Source organism: Podarcis bocagei (genome assembly GCF_964188305.1).
Source record: "Podarcis bocagei genome assembly, chromosome: 8".
NCBI lineage: Eukaryota > Metazoa > Chordata > Lepidosauria > Squamata > Lacertidae > Podarcis > Podarcis bocagei.
Window position 1 is genome coordinate 5,586,506 of NC_138133.1, and position 15,404 is coordinate 5,601,909.

The window sequence follows — 15,404 nt, forward strand, 5'->3', positions numbered from 1 at the left end:
GCTGCCTCAAGTGTGAGCAGTAAAGAACACGGAGGTCCCAAATATTCCATCATACCTTCACATAATATATTTCAGTCAATGTACCACATATTGTCTTCTATATGAAGATTTAAAATCAATGTAGTATTTGGAACAAATCTTAATAAGCAAGCACAACATCATCACCAACCTTATCTAACTTATAAAGCTAACTAACAGACTTGAGAATCTATTCACTTTGAACATACAATGACATTTCATCACAATGAGAGGGGAGAATTCCATCCAAATTTGAAATGACTGGCTGGAGATAAAATTGCACTCAGGTCATAGTCAGGGTCTGTCAGATGGCTCTTCAGAACAAGTCAATCTGTGTGTGAAGAGAAGAAGAAGAAGCAGAGCTGGAAGCTGAAATGTTGTATGATACAAAAAGTTGTATCATTTTTGTTGTTGTTCCTTCATGGAGGCACAGTGGCTGTGAACAGTTTATGCCAGCAACAGTCCTCTCAATAATTTGTGAATGTTTGGGGACATCACAGTGTCTCAACAAATATCTTGATGGAGAGTGGGGGGGGGGCTTGAGAATAAGAGGTTACAGCCTTTTTATATATCAGTTAAGGGTTAAGAATACAATCATAAAATAGAAGCTGTTACATGAGATCATTCTATGTGAGTTGGTACGTGGTAATGTTTCGGGAGCTACATTGCAGTTCAAACACAAGGTGGTGCTCTTACACAACATAGATTATATAGTGAGTAACTGCTCTTCCGGAGCCATAAATGCAAAGGAAGCATACAAAGAGAAAGGAAACAGATCTTCATTTCAGACAAATCTTTCAAAAGGCCACAGTCCATTAAAAATATAGCAAAAGAAATGAATAATTGTATTGGGGATATATAACAGACACATAACAGACAACGTCGAAAGAACCACCTTGCATCATATATCTGACTGGAAGTGAGGCTGGGAGAATGGAAATGCCCCTCAAGATCAGGCAAGTTTGGTCTTTTTCCCTGTATCTCTGTGCATGCATAGCAATGTGTGAGTCCTTCCGCTATTCAGTGCCAGAGGAAAAGAAAAGTGGGTCTCTGGTAGCGAATGTGCTAAAAGATTTGAGAGTGGATGCAAAGGAGCTGTCTGCTCGGAGAGCCCGGCTGGTTTCTAAGAGCTCCAAGCAGTATTTCCAGCTGGATCCTCATTCTGGGGATTTGATATTAAAGGACAAAATAGATCGGGAGTCTCTGTGTGGACAGAATGATCCTTGTGTTCTACTCTCTGAAATAGTGCTGGAAAATCCATTGCAGCTACACAGAATTGAAGTTGAAATAGAAGATGTGAATGATAATTCCCCCAAATTCTTTAAAAATCAGTTTATTTTTAAAATACCTGAGCAGACTCCTGTGGATATCAGATTTCCTTTGGAGAGAGCAGAAGACCCAGACAAAGGAGAAAATGCTGTTCAGAACTACACCCTTAGTCCTAATGAGCATTTTAGACTTGATGTGCAAAGTCACAGTGATGGTAGCAAACATGCAGAATTGGTATTGGAGAAACAGTTGGACCGTGAGGCGAATCCACAGATTGCCCTGATTCTGTCAGCTGTTGATGGAGGAATCCCAAAAAGAACTGGAACAGTGCAAATTATTATTGATGTTATGGATGCTAATGATAATTTCCCTCAATTTGAACAATCTGTGTACAAAGTAAAACTAATGGAAAACAGCCCACTGAATACACTGGTTGTAAAAGTTGAAGCAAGCGACAAAGATTTTGGTTCCTATGCAACTATTACTTATTCCTTCAGCCAGGTGGGGCAAATGGCATTAAGAGCATTCACTTTAAACACACTTAATGGAGAACTTAGTGTTTCAGGGACAATTGATTATGAAGAAAACAGCAATTATGAGCTGCGCATCAGAGCTACGGATGGAGGGGGACTTTCTGCTTACTGCAAAGTCATTGTAGACATTGAAGATGAGAATGACAATGCCCCAGAGATTACCATAACATCCATCAAAAGTATCTTATCTGAGGACTCTCCCCCAGACACAGTGGTGGCCCTTTTCAGTGTCACCGACGTGGACTCTGGGGACAGTGGCAGAACTGCCTGCGCCACTGAAGTCAACCTGCCATTTGTGCTCAAACCCACCGAGAACAACTATTACCAGCTGGTGACCCAACAATCACTGGACAGAGAAAAAGTCAGTGAATATAACATCACCATCACAGCCACAGACAGGGGCTCTCCCAGACTCACTTCCACAAGAATACTTCATGTGCAAATCTCAGATGTCAATGACAACCCTCCAGTGTTTGAAAAGCCATTCTATGAAATGCAGTTAAGGGAAAACAATATTCCAGGTCTTCTGATCAATTCGGTCCATGCTGTTGATCTGGACACAGTGCAGAATGCCAAAGTGACCTACTCGCTTTTGCCTGGGAAGGTCAATGATAGCCCCACATCCTCTTACATCTCCATCAACTCTGAAACGGGGAACCTGTATGCCATTCGGTCTCTGAATTATGAGGAAGTAAAAGATTTCCAGGTGACGGTGAGGGCTGTGGATTCAGGTTCCCTTCCACTGAGCTCCGAAGTTCCCATCCATGTTCAGGTTGTGGATGAAAATGACAATGCCCCCTTCATCCTCTACCCTCTCCAGAATGGCACTTCCCCCTCGAATGACCTGGTTCCCCGAGGGGCAGAGACTGGCTACCTGGTCACCAAGGTGGTGGCTGTGGACAGGGATTCTGCGCAGAACTCTTGGCTTTCCTACCAGCTGCTGAAGGCCACAGAGCCGGGTCTGTTCACGGTGGGGGCCCAGAATGGAGAAGTGACCACCCTGAGGCCGGTCAGCAACCGAGACAGCTTCAAGCAGAATCTGATTGTGGTGGTCCGAGACAACGGCCATCCTCCCCAGTCCACCTCTGCCACGCTCAGAATCCTTCTAGTGGACGGCTTCTCTGACCCTTATCTGAAAAGTGTGGCTCTCCCAAAGGAGGAAACAGTGGAGGAGGAAGACCCCAGCCTGACGATGTATTTGATCATCTGCTTGGCTGCCATCTCAAGCATCTTTCTCATTTCTGTAGTGGCGTTTGTTGTAATCAAGTTGCAGAAACGTGAAAAGTTCATAGGAACCTACAACTCTGGAGCCAATTTCCCGGTGGGACCTGATTCCCAGGAGAACTCTGCGGATTCTGGTGCTGGATCTCTATCCCAGGCTTACAACTATGAGGTGTGCTTAGCTGGTGGGTCTCTGAACAGCGAGTTCAGGTTTCTCAGGCCCCTGTTTCCTGTTTTCTCTGTGGAGCCTCCTAACACTCAGGTGAATCCAAGGAGTTCCAATGATTCTCAAGAGCTCCCCAGTCAAGTAGAGGAATGTAAAGATAATATCCAGGTAAGAAAAGTATTTTAATACTTTTCATATAGTTATGTTCAGTTTATCTATTATTTACTCTCAACAAGTCTCTGATTTCTAAGCCTGAATGCAATGAATTCTTAGAAGTCTGGAAATGATCAGTAGCTTGTCCATTGCATACAGTCATTCTCCTTTTAAGTATAATAGAAAAGGACACCAGAGTGAACAACAGAAACTTCTACTCTGAGGAGATACAGCTTCCTTTTTATTAAAAGTCACTAGGGATGGACGAATAATTCAATTTTAGCAGCTCTCAGTTTCTCATTTTTCCAATTTTACATTCAGGTCACCATATTTCCACACACAAAAAATGGAGTTAAGACCTCACAAAAATTCAGCAGCATTTTAGTGACATTTCTCCCAATATACATACATACAGGTTTTTTGCAAGCAATTTCCCTAATATAGTGTCTTTTTATATGTTATTTTCACATTATGCATGCTTTCCTCTAATATGCCCATTTCTGTACAAAATGGTTGGATAATTGCATTAGAGAATTCAGAGAAATATGATTTTTGAAGGGCAGCTCTGTTTTGCTTCATTTTTTTTTTTTTGGCAACAGTGATTTAGGTTGGTTCATATTAGAATATGAAAGAAAATAAATTTCTCCCACTTCCCTAATAGTCACTGTCAGTAACTATTATGAACTTGTGAACCACAGTCCTTTGGACAGAACGATACTCACTGAAGGCATGACCACTGATGATGTTCTATGGTTCAGTTCAATAATAATGACTTATGCTCAAGTCTTAAGAGAACAAGACAATTCTCCAGTGTTTGAGAGATCATTGTAAAAGTGTGGGGAAATTAATACCCTAGGCATGATGATCAAGGGATTTGATATTTATTTTCAATTCTGTCTTCTATAGTTTTTAAAGTTACTGTACAAGTGGCTCAAATTATTTTTCTGGATTTTTCAGAATTAGCACAGGGTCATCTGCATACAAACTTCTTTTTAAGTGTTTTGCTAATATTGTCAATCCTTTACAGTGGTACCCCGCAAGACGAATGCCTCGCAAGACGGAAAACCCGCTAGACGAAATGGTTTTCCGTTTTTGAGCTGCTTCGCAAGACGATTTTCCCTATGGGCTTGCTTTGCAAGACGAAAATGTCTTGTGAGTGTTCCGATTTTTTTCCGCTTTCCCCCCCTTTTTCTAAGCCGCTAATAGCCTTTTAGCCGCTAATCCGCTAAGCCTTTAATAGCTGCTAAGCCTTTAATAGCCACTAAATAATAGCGCTAATCCGCTAAGCCATTAATAGGGTTGCTTCGCAAGACGAAAAAACCGCTAGACGAAGAGACTCGCGGAACGGATTAATTTCGTCTTGCGAGGCACCACTGTATTTATGTGACCAGTCTAACAGCTTTGGCCATAAGTTCCACAGATAATTAAATAGTAACCTCGAGAATTAGCATTCCTATCTAGTGCATCTATTTAATTTAAATGTTTCTGATTGTACTTTGTCTGTTTTGAAGCAGTAGGGTTTGAAAACATCATAATCCAGGAGATTAAAGTAGTGTCCATTTACATGATGTGCAGCTCCCAGAATAGATCACTCCATTTTATCAAATGCTTTATCTGTATGGATTGTTTCCTTATTCTGGAAATAATGTTAAGTAGTTACTTGACCCAAGTTGATAACTTACAAACTGATGAACACTATACTAAATTAAGTGGGGTTTTTTAGTAGCATCAAGTCTTTGTAATATTGTTTGTCCTTTTATGTTGTTGCACCACATCTTTAATCTGTGTTATTAACTCATTAATGGTTTTTTTCCTTTTTCGAAATATGCAGCTTTTTGTTTGATTTTTCTTGTAGTGACTGCTTTGAAGACCTCCCAGTTTGATACAGGACAGTCTTCTGGGGAATTATTAAAATATGCTTCAATTATCAGTTTTATTGTCAGAACAAACTCTGAATTAAACATTAACATATTGTCTAGGTGCCCTTCAGTGGTATATCTTCCAAACTTTCAAATGCTTGTAACAACAGCAGCAGCAGCAGCAGCAGCAGCAAAATAAATGTTTCGTCCTGTATTTGCTTACATCACTTTCTGAGTTAACCACGCGGATGTAAAAAATAAATAAATTATTGAGTGATTTCATAAAATGTGTAATCTTTCTCCTTTGGTTGAAACTGCCATGAGGTTTGTACCAGAAAAACTTGTGTAAAAAAATTTTTTTTTAAGGGTTGGAATTACTCCTTAAAAAAAGGAGTATTATTTTGTCCTGTCCAATTTTAAAAATTTGATTCAAATAAACCCTCCACCAAGTATAATTTCTTTGTCTAGGCTGGAAACAATTATGGCATTAATTTTGTGAATGCTTTTTGATTTTCATTTGACGCATAGATATGCCCAATCATTATTGGCTTTCCACCCACAAAACCAGTGCCAAATATTTGTGCTGCATCTTTCATTGATTATACATTTTTAAAAAATAATAATGGATGGTTTTAATTCAAGATTGCAATCCACTTTTCAACATAACAGGATGAAAAAAATATAATCTAGATTTTGAAGCATTGAAGTATATGTCTTCATCTTTTAATATAATTTACAGCAAAGGGGTTATCATAGTTTTTTCTTTATTTAGTGGTTTAGCAAATTTCAGATGCCTTCTGAATGAGTTCAACTCTAATGTTCAATGAAATAATCTTTACTTTAGTCATCTTTAAAGTTAAAGTAAAAAGGGTGAAATGAGGTTTGGGGGGAGAGGAAAAGGGAAAGATAAAGGCAATGCATGTTAAAATGTTGACAAAAGGGATTTTTATGTGGAAATTTTGGGTTTATTCCAAAGGTGTCTTCAATGCTGACAGCACATCAAGCTGTAGAAAATCTTTTGAGGAGTCTTCCTTACACACCTGATTTCTCCTTCTAATTATTATATTCTACCCATTATATTACTTATATCCTCTTTATGTTCATGATATTCAGTTTAATTTCCAGGAAATGTGTTTTATGTTGATTCCCTTCCCCTGTTTTTAAGATTGCAAGTTTGTAATTGTAAACTGCAGTTTTCAAAGTTGCAATTTGTTCACTTTAAATTTAGCCTGAATAGTTTATCTTGGTTAATAAATAATTGACAGTTTTGGTTACAGAAGGGTGTTGTCTAATTGGTTAATTGATTAGTTGTATAGACAGAAAAGAGTGACAAATTAGGGGAGAGGTCTTTAGCAAGTTCTTCACAGTAGGTTAAGTACTTCAGAATTCATGCATTGACTTGTGTAGGCAAAAAGAGTATCCAAACATTGATATTGCAACAAATGATTTTGGAAAGTAGTCAAAATAAACGTTAGTCAGTAGAATAGGCCAGATCCCTATCGCCCCATCCTTGAAGGGCCAAATTTGACATGTGGCTGGGGCCACGCATCTGTCAATCACCTGTCACCATCTGTCATCAGGGGGCTGTTGGGACCCCAAAGCATACTTTAGGGCTGTTTGAAAGTCCTTACATAAACTGCTCTTCAGTTTTCATAGCTTTGAAGGGCTGTTTGCAAAAGTGCTTTCAAATAGCCCATGTTTTGCACCTCAAGTGTAGAGTTCTTTCCTCTGACTCTCCCACACTCTACGAGTGTGACTACAAGTGTGGACTTGGCAGTCACACTTAACACACTGCGAAAATATGTGCAATAATGCTTGGCTTAGTGACTTTGCTGGTTTTTATATCAAGGAGCTGGATGTTCTTCGTTAGGAGAGTTTGTTTTCTGCCCAATTCTATTCCTCTGTCGCTGCAGGCACCATCTATGCAGGCACAAACAAACAAACAAACAAACAAACAAACAAGGAAGCGTGCAATAGAGGGAGTGAGTAAAGCATTTCCATTGCTCTCTGAGTCTGATCAAGGCTGTCAATATATTGTTCTCTTTTACAAACACTTTAATGACATTGCTTCCAGTCAGGCAAGGGGGAAGAAGGACGTGCCACCTTCCAGATTGAACTCTGACCATTATTTCTTAAGGCAACAAATCACTTGTACTCGGCCATCTCTTTAGTTACTGAAAGACCCAACCTCCCAGGGAATCTGCAAGCTTAAGATTGTCCAACCAGGTCATCATCTTCTGCAGAATCTTCTTACAGCTATAAAATAATGGGGATGGAGAGAATCACCAAAACCAATTTAGTTGAACTCCAATTCTGTAACACTATTAAATAAATCAAACACATGCAAGAGACATTTCTGACCTTCAAGGGGCTATTTATTGCTGTAACATCTTTCTTTCATGTGGGTGTGGGTGTATTATATAGGATATATATAATTATATAATGATATAAGTTAATAGACTACACGTTAGAAAACCTAAGGATTTCTAGATCTCCTAAAAGATCTGTGTAGGTTGGCAAGTGGTAACATCAATGGAGTTGTATCACAACACAGACCATATTATCAGAGAGCAAGTGCTCTCCCAAAGAGCTGCAGCCATTAGACAAAGCAATCTTAAATAGAAAGGACATATGCTCATTACAATCCAAAGGAACAGACCTCTGCATCTGTTTCAAAACAGCTAAGGACGGATTGGCCTTGCAGGTGTGTAACTCATGAAAGGAAATTCTGGACAGATACTTCTTCTAATTTGAACAGACTGGAAGTGAAGCTGGAACAATGGACATGCACAAAAGGCAAGTTTTGAGTTTTGTTCTTTATTTCTGCATGTGTATTGCAATGTGTGAAGCCATCCTTTATTCAGTGCCAGAGGAAAAGAAAAGTGGGTCTCTAGTAGCGAATGTGCTAAAAGATTTGAAAGTGGATGCAAAGGAGCTGTCTGCTCGGAGAGCCCGGCTGGTTTCTAAGAGCTCCAAGCAGTATTTCCAGCTGGATCCACAGTCGGGGGATTTGATATTAAAGGACAAAATAGACCGAGAGTCTCTGTGTGGTCAGAATGATCCTTGTCTTCTACTCTCTGAAATTGTGCTTGAAAATCCATCACAGCTGCAGAGAATCAAAGTTCAAATACAAGATGTCAATGATAATACCCCTAAATTCTCAAAAATGAAATTCATTTTTGAAATACCTGAACAGGTACCAGTGAGCACTCGATTCCCTTTGGAGAGAGCACAGGATTCAGATATAGGAGAAAATGCTGTACAAAATTACACACTTAGTCCTAATGAACATTTTAGACTAGATGTCCAAAGGCACAGAGATGGAAGCAAATATATAGAACTGGTATTGGAGAAGCAGTTAGATCGTGAGGTAAACCCACAGATTACCATAATACTTTCAGCTGTTGATGGAGGAATCCCAAGAAGAACTGGCACAGCACAAATAATAGTTGATGTTCTGGATAACAATGATAACTTCCCTCAATTTGAACAATCTGTGTACAAAGTAAAACTCATGGAAAACAGCCCACTGAATATGCTGGTTGCAAAAGTTGAAGCAAGCGACAAAGATTTTGGCTCCTATGCAACTATAACATATTCCTTCAGTGAAGTGCCAGAAAATATGCTAAGATCATTCAACTTGAACAAAAACACTGGCGAAATTACCGTTTCAGGGACAATTGATTATGAAGAAAACACAAATTATGAGCTGCACATCAGAGCTACGGATGGAGGAGGTCTTTCTGCTTACTGCAAAGTCATTGTGGACATTGAAGATGAGAATGACAATGCCCCAGAAGTAATAATCACATCTATCTACAGCCCATTGGCTGAGGACTCCCCCCCAGACACAGTGGTGGCCTTCTTCAGCGTCACAGATGTGGACTCTGGAGACAGTGGCAGAACTGCCTGCACCACTGAAGTCAACCTGCCATTTGTGCTCAAACCCACCGAGAACAACTATTACCAGCTGGTGACCCAACAGCCACTGGACAGAGAACAAGCCTCTGAGTATAACATCACCATTACAGCCACAGACAGGGGCTCTCCCAGACTCACTTCCACAAGAATACTTCATGTTCAAATCTCAGATGTCAATGACAACCCTCCAGTCTTTGAAAGGCCGTTCTATCAAATGCAGTTAAGAGAAAACAATATTCCTGGTCTTCTGATCAATTCAGTCCATGCTGTTGATCTGGACACAGCGCAGAATGCCAAAGTGACCTACTCGCTTTTGCCTGGGAAGGTCAATGATGGCCCCACATCCTCTTACATCTCCATCAACTCTGAAACGGGGAACCTGTATGCCATCCGGTCTCTGGATTATGAGGAAGTAAAAGATTTCCAGGTGACAGTGAGGGCTGTGGATTCAGGTTCCCCTCCACTGAGCTCAGAGGTTCCCATCCGCGTTCAGGTTGTGGATGAAAATGACAATGCCCCCTTCATCCTCTACCCTCTCCAGAATGGCACTTCCCCCTTGAATGACCTGGTTCCCCGAGGGGCAGAGACTGGCTACCTGGTCACCAAGGTGGTGGCTGTGGACAGGGATTCTGCGCAGAACTCTTGGCTTTCCTACCAGCTGCTGAAGGCCACAGAGCCGGGTCTGTTCACGGTGGGGGCCCAGAATGGAGAAGTGACCACCCTGAGGCCGGTCAGCAACCGAGACAGCTTCAAGCAGAATCTGATTGTGGTGGTCCGAGACAACGGCCATCCTCCCCAGTCCACCTCTGCCACGCTCAGAATCCTCCTAGTGGATGGCTTCTCTGACCCTTATCTGAAAAGTGTGGCTCTCCCAAAGGAGGAAACAGTGGAGGAGGAAGACCCCAGCCTGACGATGTATTTGATCATCTGCTTGGCTGCCATCTCAAGCATCTTTCTCATTTCTGTAGTGGCCTTTGTTGTAATCAAGTTGCAGAAACGTGAAAAGTTCATAGGAACCTACAACTCTGGAGCCAATTTCCCGGTGGGACCTGATTCCCAGGAGAACTCTGCGGATTCTGGTGCTGGATCTCTATCCCAGGCTTACAACTATGAGGTGTGCTTAGCTGGTGGGTCTCTGAACAGCGAGTTCAGGTTTCTCAGGCCCCTGTTTCCTGTTTTCTCTGTGGAGCCTCCTAACACTCAGGTGAATCCAAGGAGTTCCAATGATTCTGAAGAAGTCACAAGTCATGCAGGTGAAAGTCAACATGTGGTTCAGGTGAGGGTACCATTTGAATCCCTTTTGTATTGTTTCATTTCAAACTGTATCTGCTACTTTCTTCATGCATATCATCCAGCAGAAAGGCAACATATGATTCAGGTGAGAATATTTTTTTCAGAGTTTTCATATATTCAATTTTAAGATGTATAATATTGGGGGGGGGAATTCCAAAGCTCTGTTGGGAGTTATTTGTGTCATGGTCGTTTATTGCTTAAATATTATCCTCATATTACATTTTCACTGTGGGAGACAGAGGTAATTCACCATAATCTGGAGGCATAATAAGTGTTTGTTGAATCTACAGTATTTCAAGTAGGAGAGAGGTCATGGATTTTGTTACAAGTAATGGTAATTGTAGCTCTGTGACAGTTAAACTACAGCTCTGAGTATTATTTGAGGGAAAGCAAGATGGTGCTAATGTGAGACCATCGAGTTTTAACAAACATAGAATGAAAAACATAGTCCTAGTGATTCTTTCATTACACATCCACATGGTGGCAGTATGCACAAACACAACATTTGGAACTCAGAATTCTGTTTTCTAAAGAAACGTCTGCAACAAGAAGACAGCCAGTCTTTGTCTGTGATTAAGAAAAAGGAGCCAGAAGCAGCACCAAATTTATTTCTACAACAGCAGAGATTATCATTGGAAGACTATCAGAAAGTACATATTTTGAACACACATTGAAGAGGCAGATTCCTGAACCATGGGAGACGGCTACAGAAAAAAACAAGGTCTGTATTTTTTGCTTTTTCTTTGTCTTCCTGGAGCACTGAGTATTTCACTTCACTATTCTGTGCCAGAAGAAAAGAAAAGGGGGTCTTTGGTGGCTAATGTGCTGGAGGGTTTGAAACTGAGAAAAGGGGAGCTGTCTGCTCGCAGAGCCCAGCTAGTTTCTAAGAACACTAAGCAATATTTCCACCTTGATACTCACTCTGGGGATCTTTTAATAAATGATAAAATAGATAGAGAAGTTTTGTGTGAGCAGACTGATCCTTGCTTGCTTCTCTCACAAATTGTGCTGGAAAACCCATTAGAGCTCCACAGTATTGTAGTCAAGATAGAAGATGTGAATGACAATGTTCCCAAATTCTCTACAAAGGAATTTGATCTGGAAATTCCCGAGAATGTTCCCACAAATACACATTTCCCCTTGGAATCTGCCCAAGATGAGGACCTAGGGAGAAATAACATCCAAAACTACACTCTCAGTCCCAATGAACATTTCCGCCTCGATGTTAAAAGTGATGAGGATGGAACCAAGCATGTGGATCTTGTCCTGGAGAAACCTCTGGACAGGGAGAAGGACTCACACTTTGGACTGACTCTCACAGCTGTGGATGGAGGGAAGCCACAGAGAACAGGCACAGTTCAAATAAATATTCAAGTTCTTGACAATAATGACAACTTTCCTCAGTTTACTCAACCTGAATATAAAGCTAGGTTAAAAGAAAACAGCCCACAGGGCACTCTGGTCTCCAAGGTGGAAGCTACGGATTTGGATTTTGGTTCAAATGCACAGATCACCTACTCATTCCACCGAGTGCCTGAAAAAATAAACAATTTGTTTCACTTAAATGAAATCACTGGGGAAATCAGTGTTTTAGGTCAAGTTGATTTTGAAAAAGAAACCAGGTATGACATGAAAATCAGAGCAACAGATGGAGGGGGTCTTTCAGGGCACTGCAAGGTCCTGGTAGATGTTGAAGACGTGAATGACAATGTCCCTGAAGTTTCAGTCATATCCATCACTGGCAGCATACAAGAAGATTCTCCTCTGGACACAGTGGTGGCCCTCTTTACTGTAACAGACCAAGACTCCGGTGATAATGGCAGAACTGTGTGCTCTGTGGAGACAAACCTTCCCTTTGCCTTAAAACGCACAATGGATAACTATTACCAGCTTGTGGTCCAAAGTCCCTTGGACAGAGAGAAGGTCCCGGAATATAATATCACCATCACAGCCGTTGACCAGGGCTCCCCCAGGCTCACTTCAACAAGAGTTATTAATGTTCAGATCTCAGATATCAATGACAACCCTCCAGTATTTGAAAAGTCTTCATTTGAAATGCAGATACGGGAAAACAATATTCCAGGACTGCTCATTGGCTCAGTCCGTGCTGCTGATCTGGACACCGAGAAGAATGCCAAGGTCACCTACTCCCTTTTGCCTGGGAAGGTCACTGATGGCCTTGTGGCCTCTTACATCTCGGTCAACTCTGAAAGCGGAAATCTGTATGCCCTCCGATCTCTGGATTATGAGCAGATCAAAGATTTCAAAGTGACGGTGAGGGCTACAGATGGAGGGTCTCCTCCCCTCAGCTCAGAAGTTACTGTCCGAGTCGTAATCCTAGACGAAAACGACAACGCTCCCTTCTTCCTCTACCCTCTTCAGAACAGCACATCCCCCTGCAATGAGCTGGTCCCCAAGTCGGTGGAGGCCGGCTACCTGGTCACCAAGGTGGTGGCTGTGGATGGAGATTCTGGCCAGAACTCGTGGCTTTCCTATGAGCTGCTGAAGGCCACAGACCCTGGTCTTTTCAGCATAGGAGCCCAGAATGGGGAAGTGAGAACCAGGAGAGCCCTGAGCGAGCGAGACACCAGCAAGCAGAGACTCCTGATAGTGGTCAGGGACAACGGGCTCCCTCCCCAGAGCAGCACTGCCATGCTCCATGTCCTTCCCGTGGGTGGCTTTTCGGATCCTTATATGAAGGCTGTGGAGGTCAGGAAAGAGGAGCACGAAGAAGATGGGACCTTGACCTTGTACTTGGTGATCTGCCTGGCTGCAGTCTCCTTTGTGTTCCTCGTTTGCATTGTTTCCTTTGCTGCCATCAAGATCTGCAGGAGGGATCCCAGGGAAAGTTTTATCGCTGCCCCTCCTCACTTCCCACCTGCCAGACCCGACATCCCAGAGAACGGTGGCGATTCTCAGAGCGGGTCTCTTTCCAGGAGTTACCACTACGATGTGTGCTTAACCGGTGGGTCCTTGAGCAGCGAGTTCAGGTTCCTCAGGCCCCTCATTCCTGTTTTTTCTGTGGGGGACCCAAACCTCAATGTGAACCAGACCCCTCCGTCTGCTTCCCAAGATATTCCTGACCAGGTGGGGAAAGAAGAATCAGGGAAAGAGGTGAGAAAGAAGCTTTTGGTTTGTTTGTTGGTTTTAAATATCACTCTCATTATACCAGAAATATCAAAACAGGTCATGATCACCTTGGGAATTCTTGTTGCTTGGTAATCTATCACCTCTGATATTTGTTTCTGTCTCCTTATACTGCTCTATATTGGTTACCTATACAGTGACTACAGAAAGAGGCTCAGTTTTCACCTGGACTGCTTATTCCATATCTACTTTCTGCACCTCTGTCCTGCTGCTCCTTTGTTGTCTCAGTTTCTTTCCCTGTTTTGTGGCATTCTTTGCTAACAGGAGAGCCCTGCTGTTTCCAAGTTCAATGTGAGGTGGTTCTGCCCACTGTCCCTTTCATTCTTCGTCTTGATTTCCCATTGTCCCTTTTCTTCTTCCATCTATCATTTACTCAAACCCCTTTCCTCCAAGCCCATTTATATCTCCATCTTGATTCATTTCTGAGGTCCTGTCTGTTAGCTCCTTCACTGTGGGTCTCTGCACTAAAACTGGCTTGAGACTCAGACTTCATGCAGAATCATAATTGTTGCATGTACACCGGCGTGTCACTCTCTCATAGAAGAATTTAATAAAGCATGGGTGATGTTGATGTGTATATCTTTAAATGCTTATGTGCATTTATTTACTTTTTTTGACCTGCTGTTCAACTTGAAAGGCACCAAGAGTGACTTGTATGTAATCAGTACCCAAAACACAAAGGAGAGGGAAGTAAGGAGAAAGCAAACACGGGCATTAGTTTGAAAGACCACAACATTCTTTTAATGACCAGCTTGGGGGAGAGGAAAAAGGAGCCACGTGGAGTTTGTGGAGTATTTTGGCTTTCTTCCTCTCCCGCAACTGCAGCCTGAAGGAGCAGGGTTCCCACATACATGTTAACAGGTGTTTTTAAATCCAGGTATGTTATCTACATATTTTCTGCAGCAGTTACCAGTATTTCTGCTGCACATGTTTACTGTTTCATGAAGAAATATGCTGTCCTACATTTTTCTGATTTTGGTAGTTCCGCCAGTCCTTACAACCAATGTGTGAGTTTCCTGTTATTCTCTATCTAAAATGACATTTGAGCACAGCACCCCCACCAGATTAGTCATCAAAGCAAATGGCAGTTTATTGACTCAATAAGCAACCTTGTGAGCAGCAGAGAATCTCTCAAGGTAAAAATTCCTTCCCCTTGCAATAGCCTTGCTCTGCATCTGTATTTCAGCAGTGGCCAGACTCTTATTGAAATACTGCAGGACTAAATCCACATAGATGGTAATATTGCAGACGACCAACGGCTATCTGTTTCTACACCTTTTATATTACTTTGCTTCTTGAAGATAGCATTTATTGGTTGTTACATTGCTGGGGCTCATCTGGACATCTGGGGACTTAAGGAAAGAAGTATCGCTTCACAGGGCCATTCACATATTCACTAGAAGCTTTCACGACAACGTTTACTTTCTCAGGCTTAGACAGTAATCCTTAGGGGAGCCTTTTTCACCTCAAGGACTATATTTCCTTCTGGACCACCTTCCAAGGGCCACATGGCAGTGTTGGGAAGGGCCAGAAGCAAAAGTGGGTGGAGCAATAAATGTAAATTCTACCTTCCTCAAGTAGGCTAGCTTCTAAACACACTGAGACATTCCTCAACCCATGTAAGCAAGTGTCAAGATCAGGATTCACAGGCTCACTCCAGTCAAGCAAAAGGACTTGAGTAACAAAGTTGGGCCAGGGAGGGGTGTGGCGTGGGGAGAGGGGTGTGGTCAGACAGAGGGGCTTGGAGGGCTGCATTTGGTACCTGTGTCTGAGATTCCCCACCCCTCTGCTAGATAATAAGACTGCCCTCCATTGGAGAAGGAA

The 15,404-nt window shown here is 42.1% G+C and overlaps 1 protein-coding gene and 2 pseudogenes across 4 annotated transcripts; all 3 read left to right on the plus strand.

Annotated features, from left to right (window-relative positions):
• The first annotated feature begins 980 nt into the window (after window positions 1-980).
• On the plus strand, window positions 981-5,394 carry LOC308593733 (protocadherin beta-16-like). Of its 2 annotated transcripts, none has more exons than XM_081206337.1 (2): window positions 981-3,375; window positions 5,192-5,394. In XM_081206337.1, the coding sequence occupies exons 1-2, from the start codon at window positions 1,018-1,020 to the stop codon at window positions 5,201-5,203; spliced, it is 2,370 nt and encodes a 789-aa protein (XP_081062463.1). In that variant the 5' UTR covers window positions 981-1,017; the 3' UTR covers window positions 5,204-5,394. The 2 variants fall into 2 exon arrangements, with proteins under 2 accessions (XP_081062463.1, XP_081062464.1); XM_081206338.1 differs by having other exon boundaries at window positions 5,216-5,394.
• A 2,664-nt stretch (window positions 5,395-8,058) lies between these two features.
• Window positions 8,059-11,107, plus strand: LOC308593603 (protocadherin beta-16 pseudogene; annotated as a pseudogene). Its single transcript has 2 exons — window positions 8,059-10,416; window positions 10,967-11,107. The product of its transcript is annotated as a protocadherin beta-16 pseudogene (transcript).
• On the plus strand, window positions 10,984-13,655 carry LOC308593702 (protocadherin beta-16 pseudogene; annotated as a pseudogene). The gene has a single exon. The product of its transcript is annotated as a protocadherin beta-16 pseudogene (transcript).
• The last annotated feature ends 1,749 nt before the right edge of the window (window positions 13,656-15,404 follow it).

What these genes read in the sequence shown, in the direction of transcription:
- LOC308593733 (XM_081206337.1), top strand. Translation starts at nt 1,018, where the DNA reads ATGTGTGAGTCCTTCCGCTATTCAGTGCCAGAGGAAAAGAAAAGTGGG.